The 6,948-nt window shown below is 40.3% G+C and overlaps 1 protein-coding gene across 1 annotated transcript; it reads right to left on the reverse strand.

Moving 5' to 3' along the window:
• Positions 1 to 1,078: 1,078 nt before the first annotated feature.
• On the reverse strand, positions 1,079 to 2,811 carry Retnlg (resistin-like gamma). The gene is made up of 4 exons (NM_181625.2): positions 2,758 to 2,811; positions 2,440 to 2,591; positions 1,905 to 1,985; positions 1,079 to 1,354 (listed from the first exon to the last, which is right to left on the reverse strand). The coding sequence occupies exons 2-4, from the start codon at positions 2,564 to 2,566 to the stop codon at positions 1,227 to 1,229; spliced, it is 336 nt and encodes a 111-aa protein (NP_853656.2). The 5' UTR covers positions 2,567 to 2,591; positions 2,758 to 2,811; the 3' UTR covers positions 1,079 to 1,226.
• Between the last annotated feature and the right edge of the window lie 4,137 nt (positions 2,812 to 6,948).

A 6,948-nucleotide genomic window follows, 5' to 3' on the forward strand; every position in this document is an offset into this window, starting at 1 on the left:
TCCCTCCAGGCATTAACTCCAGGGCTGACTATAGAGTAAATAATGACATAAGTAAAACTTGCCTTTTTTTTGTATTTTTCTGCTTTGAGTCCTACTGTGTTTCCTATTTGTATGTAGCAGTGCTTGATAAGCACAGATACATAACAGCATGTAACCGAATTTCTATTTTCTATGATTATTAGCTTTGAGAAATCCAATGTCATTAAATAGACAAGAAAAGAATATTCTCAGTGTAGTGATGATCAACATATTTGAATTTCTACTGAGTTGTCAATACTATTATTTAAAATTATTTTTGATAATCCAGCATTGTAACTGAATTATAGTCTCATTTAGGAATGCGAAGGCTGAAAATTCAAGTCCACCAACTTAAAACACAGTCGTTTCCAAGTCCTTAGGTCACTTATTTGCTTAATGCTTAATTATTTTTGGTTTGGAACTCTGTGGTTTTTGTTTTTCTAGACAGGGTTTATTTGCATAGCTTTGGCTGTCTTGAGTAGACCAGGCTGGTCTTGAACTCACAGAGATCTGCCTATCTCTGCATCCCCAGTGCTGGGATTTAAGGCATGTGCCACTACCACCTGGCTTGCAAGTCTGTAAATTTTATACCCGGGAATCCCATAGGCTTTTACACCCAGGAAGATGAAGTATACTAAGATCTGATGATAAGTGAGAGATATGGCTTTATTTTGCTATCTGGAAGAAAGGCAATAGGATAGACTTCACCGTGATGAATGCCATCTTCAGTATTTCAGTAAGAAAGTACACATGTGTACTAAAAGATTAGCTATAAATTAATTTTCCCTTGATGGCCTGCACTTTGTCTTCTTGCACATGGCTTGGAGTTCAGCGTCTCAGTTGTTCACCTTCATAAGAATATGATATTTGCCTTACCATATTTCACACCAAAAAACTGTACTCAATTCATACTAGAAATGGAAGGTCAGCCTTTTTTCCGTATGTTTTGTAACCATGCATCTCACATGCCTTACTGAGATGTAATCGGAGACATTGAAAATGTTTTCTGGCAAGATATATCCCAAGGTAGGAGTAATAACATTGAAGACATAAGCATAGACACATGCAAAAATTAGTCTTTATTTTTCAAGAAGCAGGGCTAATGGGCAATAAGATTTCATCAAGGGGCTATGGGCCAGGTTTCCAAGTTGAGATTGTGCTTCTGTTACAGTCTTCATTTCAAAGCCGGGTTCTCAGCCTCCACATTCTTAGGACAGTTGGCAGCAGCGGGCAGTGGCCCAATCCATGACTGCGCACTGGCAGTGGCAAGTAGTTCCATCCCGGATATCCCAAGATCCACAGGCATAGCCACAAGCACATCCAGTGACAGCCATTCCTGCATGATCATTCAAGACAGATGTCAGAGCCATTGGACTGTAAGCCATGGGAAGTCTCTACCTGTCCCTTCTTGTTAGGAAGCAAATGAGTACATCTAGGTTTTACAGGACATATGCAGCTATTCAAGTGTCACGGTTCTCTTCAAGCAAACTAATTGCAAGTTACTTAAACTGAAGGACTTGGAAGGAGGAGTTTCACTGTCTTTCAATTAATTCAATTCACCCCTGTTCTGCACCTACTCCTGCCCACAATATAAGGGAATAGATTAGGAAAGAAATGAAGGCCATATTCAAGGCCAGACAGTTGAGGGCCAGGAAGGGATGCCATGAGGAGACATTAAGGAAGAAGTGAGAGGAAGGACAGAACCCAAAGTCCCTTAGTAACATCCTTGGGGAATTGAAAATCAGGAAGGGATGTCCACACATCTGGAACTATAGCTCAGCTCCATGGCAGTACTAACCCGACTTAGGAGAAGGAGGTATTAGAAGATTGATGGGGGAGGCCATGGGTATACCACATTCACCAATTCTCCTTGAAGAATTACTCACCAGGAGGACAGGAGGCCAATCTGCCTGTAGCCTTGACACTAGTGCAGGAGAGAGTCTTCGTTACAGTGGAGGGACAGTTATCTGAGTGAGAAAGAAAGTGATATTGCCCGTGATCTTTCTCACAATTCCCTTGTAAGTCCTCTTGTATCTCAGGTGTGTCACTGTTTCCATAAATAGTCTATTCACTACCTTTTAAGACCCAGTGTCTTCATTTATGGAGAGAAAATAACATTTGTACTTACCTTGTATAAGAAAGTTGCGTGTGAAAATTGAACAAACTAATTGAATGCTTAATATGCCTGTTCCCTGATATATTCATAAAGTACGGGCCCTATCCTTTTTATTTATCCTGATCAAGAACATTGAGTTATTCCCCAAGAGTTCAAAAGGGTAGGGTAATGAAGGAAGCCCTGATCAGGAAGGCAGGGATGAAGAGGACTAAGGGCTTAGACCAGGATACACGGGATTTTAGGATTTATGTAAGTCAGCATCAGCAAGGATGATTAAACTATGATTTTTCCTACTCATCTCATACCTCGATGGGCAAGAAGTTCCTTGACCTTTTGCTCCACAATAGACTCTAAGGTTCCATCAGTATTCACTGGGACCATCAGCTGGAGAAGAAAGATGCAGATGAGAAGGGAACAGATTGCAGTCTTCATCCTGTTGAAAGTCCGTGTCCTGGGGCTGGAGGAGAAGAGCAGAGAAGATGAGATCAGTGAGCTCTGGGATGGCTGTGAGGGAAAGGACATATTCTGGAGAAAGCAGGGAGAAAACAACAGAAGTAACTGTACTGTAACTGCTCTAGATTATTAGAGGAAAAGAGAGGATCCCACAGAGCTGACTGACTCACCAGAATCTCAGGGAAGGTTCTAGGACCTGGCCAGATGAAATGCTGTAATACACTGTGGGATTACTGACCTGGGTACCCTTAATATATACAAGCACTGCCCAATGGAGTAAACACTTTCAGCACATTTTGACATCCCGGATGTCTATTAGAGCAATTTCCTGTGAATTATGACACTTGACCAAAGAAGAATAGGTGAGATTCAAGAGACTATGAAAGTAAACCTTCACCTGTCTGGGAAAGCTGAAACTTACAAGGTTCACATCCCCCATTCTAACCAACTGCACTGTCAAGTGGTGACACTTGGTCTCTTGGAGATGCCTGGAATGCCTTGCAGAAAGCTCTATAGATGCAGCATGAGGGAACTCCAACATATACTGGTGTGAGCTTTTCAGTGAGGGAGCTGCATTCAAGCTGTTTCTGGACCTGAAATTAAAATACACACACATGTGCACACATACAACCACACACACACACATACACACACACACACACACACACACACACACACACACACACAGAGAGAGAGAGAGAGAGAGAGAGAGAGAGAGAGAGAGATATCATAAAAACTCTCACATTTGCTAGAATAGGGACGAGAGAGACTAAGGTATTAGGAAAAGTGGCTGAATATTCCTACAATGGGTGCTGAGACATTTTCCCAACTGGTGTTCGGATACCTCTTGCTACATCAGTGGTTACAGGGGACTTTGCTTTGGGTGATGAAAGCAACCAAGGCTGTCATCTACCCAGGGAATAGTCTGCATGAGCAATCTATAGGAGAAATCCACTTGGAGCTGTTTTCCTCTATGAATTCTGGACTAACATGCCTGCTCTCTGAGTGGGATCTACTGTGTGAGTTTAGAGATGCTATGGGATAGGCTAAAGATTTAGAACAAACTTTATGGACCCTGAGAGCAATAATAAGGGAACAGAGTATTTATTGGCAGGCTGTAGTGAGGTTGCTAAACCACTGCTATGTGTAATAAGACGTGCATCTAAGGCCAACATGGCTAGGCAGCGGGAATCTGTATAAGTGAGAAATTACAAAGGCAAAGAAATACATGGCTAGCATGTTCTGTATTGGCCTCTGGTTTGAATGTAAATTTCATAGAAGTGAATAGGCATGCCTACTTCTCACAGCTGGCAGGGTGGAAGAGAAAGAGAATACAAGTTAGATTTATGCCAAAGGTCACTTCCTGTTATTCAACCTTTTGAAATCCATAGAAGAGTCAGGTGGAAAAGAAAAAGAGACAAACAAACAAACAAGGGATCGTAGAAGTGATGTGTGGGGTAGTGGACTGTACCAACAGACAGAAAACTTGGTAAGATCGAGGAGGTTCAGAAACCCTGTTAATTCTCATAACTAAGAACAATGGGTGTGTAAATCTCATCCTGACCAAGTTCCTGTTGTCCATGACACTTAATGGAGTGCACTGGGACACTTAGTTAGGTAGAAGCAATACCCGAAGCCCCGCCACATGCAGATGAGGCATCCCTAACACCTCAGACCAAGCCAGTGGAAAGCATCTGCCCTTAGATCCCACCCTACCCCAGAGAGGCTATTGATGTCCAACGACCACAAAGAATATTGCAATTTCTGTTGTTTGCAAGCAAGAATAAGATGTTAAGACCCTTTTGACACCTTTTTACAGGGTGTCAAGAATCAAGATTGTTTTGAAGTGGGAGCTCTCTCTTTACTGCTAGTGCAGAAAGGTGCTATGCAGTCTTCTAGGGGAAGGTGGTCATGCACAGCCTTATTAGGCCAAGGATCACACTTGCTAAAGTGCTGAGTGGCAGGGAAGTTGTTGCTTGAGCAATAGTGACACATTGATGGTGCATTCAGCTGATGCCACAGAGAAAGGTCCTATATGTTTTGTCTTTTACTGTAAGCCAGGACAAAAACATGTAGCTGGGGAGATTGTAGTCTGTCAAGATATGTTATGCCTCTCAAACTGTCTTCTAAACGCTTGTTTATATAGGAGAAATTTCTCTTGCAGTGGATGCTGTATTACATACAGACATCCTGGTGGAGCTCCTGAGATCAAGTTGTTTGTTAATTATGGCTGTGATACAGTGGCCCAACACTTAATTCTAAACATTGACCATAGTACTTGAGCAATAAAACTTGGAAGGTTTCGTATATAAGGACAGGTTATTAAATGTGAAATACAATATACATAAAAGAAGGAGAAATTATAAAATACATTTTAATATGTTCTTCATTCTATCACTAAAAATATGACAAAGAGCAGTAAGTAATAACCATGCACAGCACCAACATTATGAAAGATTGGAAATTCCAAATGACGTAATGCACAACTTTTGAAATAATAAGTTTTTGGACATGAACAAGTGTATCTAGTCCTTGATGGACTCTAGTCCAATTCTGAATAGAGTTTTTATTTCCCTTCACATCTCCTGAGTCCAGCCTTCATCTTCCTTACTTCTACTGGCAGCCTGACATTCCAAATTCTCACCACAAATGGCGTTAACCTCTGCATGAGATATCCTAAGGTTTTCTCTGCGTTTTAAACATCAACTAGGAACCACAAATTACAGTATTAGGGTTTGAAAGTCTTTTGGACTTGGTCTAATTTGACATCCTCACTTAAAAAAGTAACTAACCTGAGTCTGAGGTGAACTATCAAAGGTCACAGATGAGCATTTTGTAGATCTGGAGCTGGTGCTGGAACCTAGGTCTCGCCACCACACTGCATTATTCTTTATAAAACTAACTTTTCTGAAGCCAAGAGAAATATGAAGACGTGGAATAAAACATGATACTTGCCAATTTTTTGAATATTTTCTATTTGAAAGAATTATTGACAACAAAAAAGAAAAAATTAAGCTGTGATTTTTGAAACAACATAAAAAGATAAAATGATTTTTCTTTTCTAGATGCAAGACCATTGGAGACCGGAGAGGGTACTTACACTTAGCTTCAAAGGTTTTTTTTTTCTCCTAAACAAAGTTGTTTCAAAACATATTTTGATGATGAATATTAACTCTTTTCTCCCCTACTGAGTAATTGATAATATTATAAAACTAAGTAGGAACCTTTAGGAATGAAGAGAAATAATTTTGACCACTGCTCATGTTTTCATAGAACATTCCTAGACACACTCATCATGGGTGTTCATACAAACTGAAATATTTCTCTGCAGTCTGACACCGTCATTACCATTCTGTCTTCTCATGTCAAACCCTAGTAATGAGCTGATCTTGAAGCTCTAAGGTTGTTATCAAACAGAGCGGCCATTGTCTATCATCACTTGCGCAAATGTGAGTGTTGTGCCTACAGATTAGCATCTCAGAGCTAGCTCTGCTCTGAACTTCTGCTTTCTTTGTGGCACTTCCTCTCTGGAGTTTAGAATTTCAGGTACAGAATTAAAGGGCAACTTAAGCGACTGTTTCCAACTGAATGACTGATGTCAACTTCACTAGGACATTAGTTTGGCACTGGACTCCATAATGTCTCAATTATTTATTCTCAGTAGCTACAGTTTTCATTACCTTTGTCATCTCTTATTTGTGCTAAGAAATTTCACTTTTATCATTGAATTATAAGTTATATTTAAACAAATCCAGAAAGGACCTATGTCATTTAGGGGAATGTCATTTTTTGTTGTCGCTGCTCACTGCTGCCAACTGGCCTAGGAATGAGGCTGAGAGCCCAGGTTTGAAATGGCTATAATGAAAACATGGTCTCACCCAGGAAATATAACTCATTATCCTTGGTATAGATTTATATTCCACAGTTATCCTGCTTCTTAGGTAATAGAGACAAATTTGCACCCATCTATGTTTACGTGTTTAACATAATTACTCCTGGCCTGTTGCCAAAAAACATTTCCAGTATTCCAATGATTATATCTTATTGGTATATGAGATGGGTGGTCAAGAAAGATAAAAAAAAATTGGGAACAATGGATCTCCCCCCATCTGGTACTCCTACCCACTGACATTTTAATAAAAATTATTGAGTATGGCATGAAATACAGAGCAGTGAAATAACATGCTTTTATGGGAACGACCATCTGCAACAATGAGTTTCAAGACACATGCAGGATGACTGCAAAGTGTGGCAGATGAAGGAATATTTTTATTTTTTGATCTTTTTTACAGTCCAGTCCTTATTCCTCTCCTGGTCTTCCCTCTGACGTTTTCTCATCCCACACCTGCTCCTCTGTCACC

This window comes from Rattus norvegicus, chromosome 11 (assembly GCF_021556685.1).
Source record: "Rattus norvegicus strain SHRSP/BbbUtx chromosome 11, alternate assembly SHRSP_T2T, whole genome shotgun sequence".
NCBI classification, from domain to species: Eukaryota; Metazoa; Chordata; class Mammalia; order Rodentia; family Muridae; genus Rattus; species Rattus norvegicus.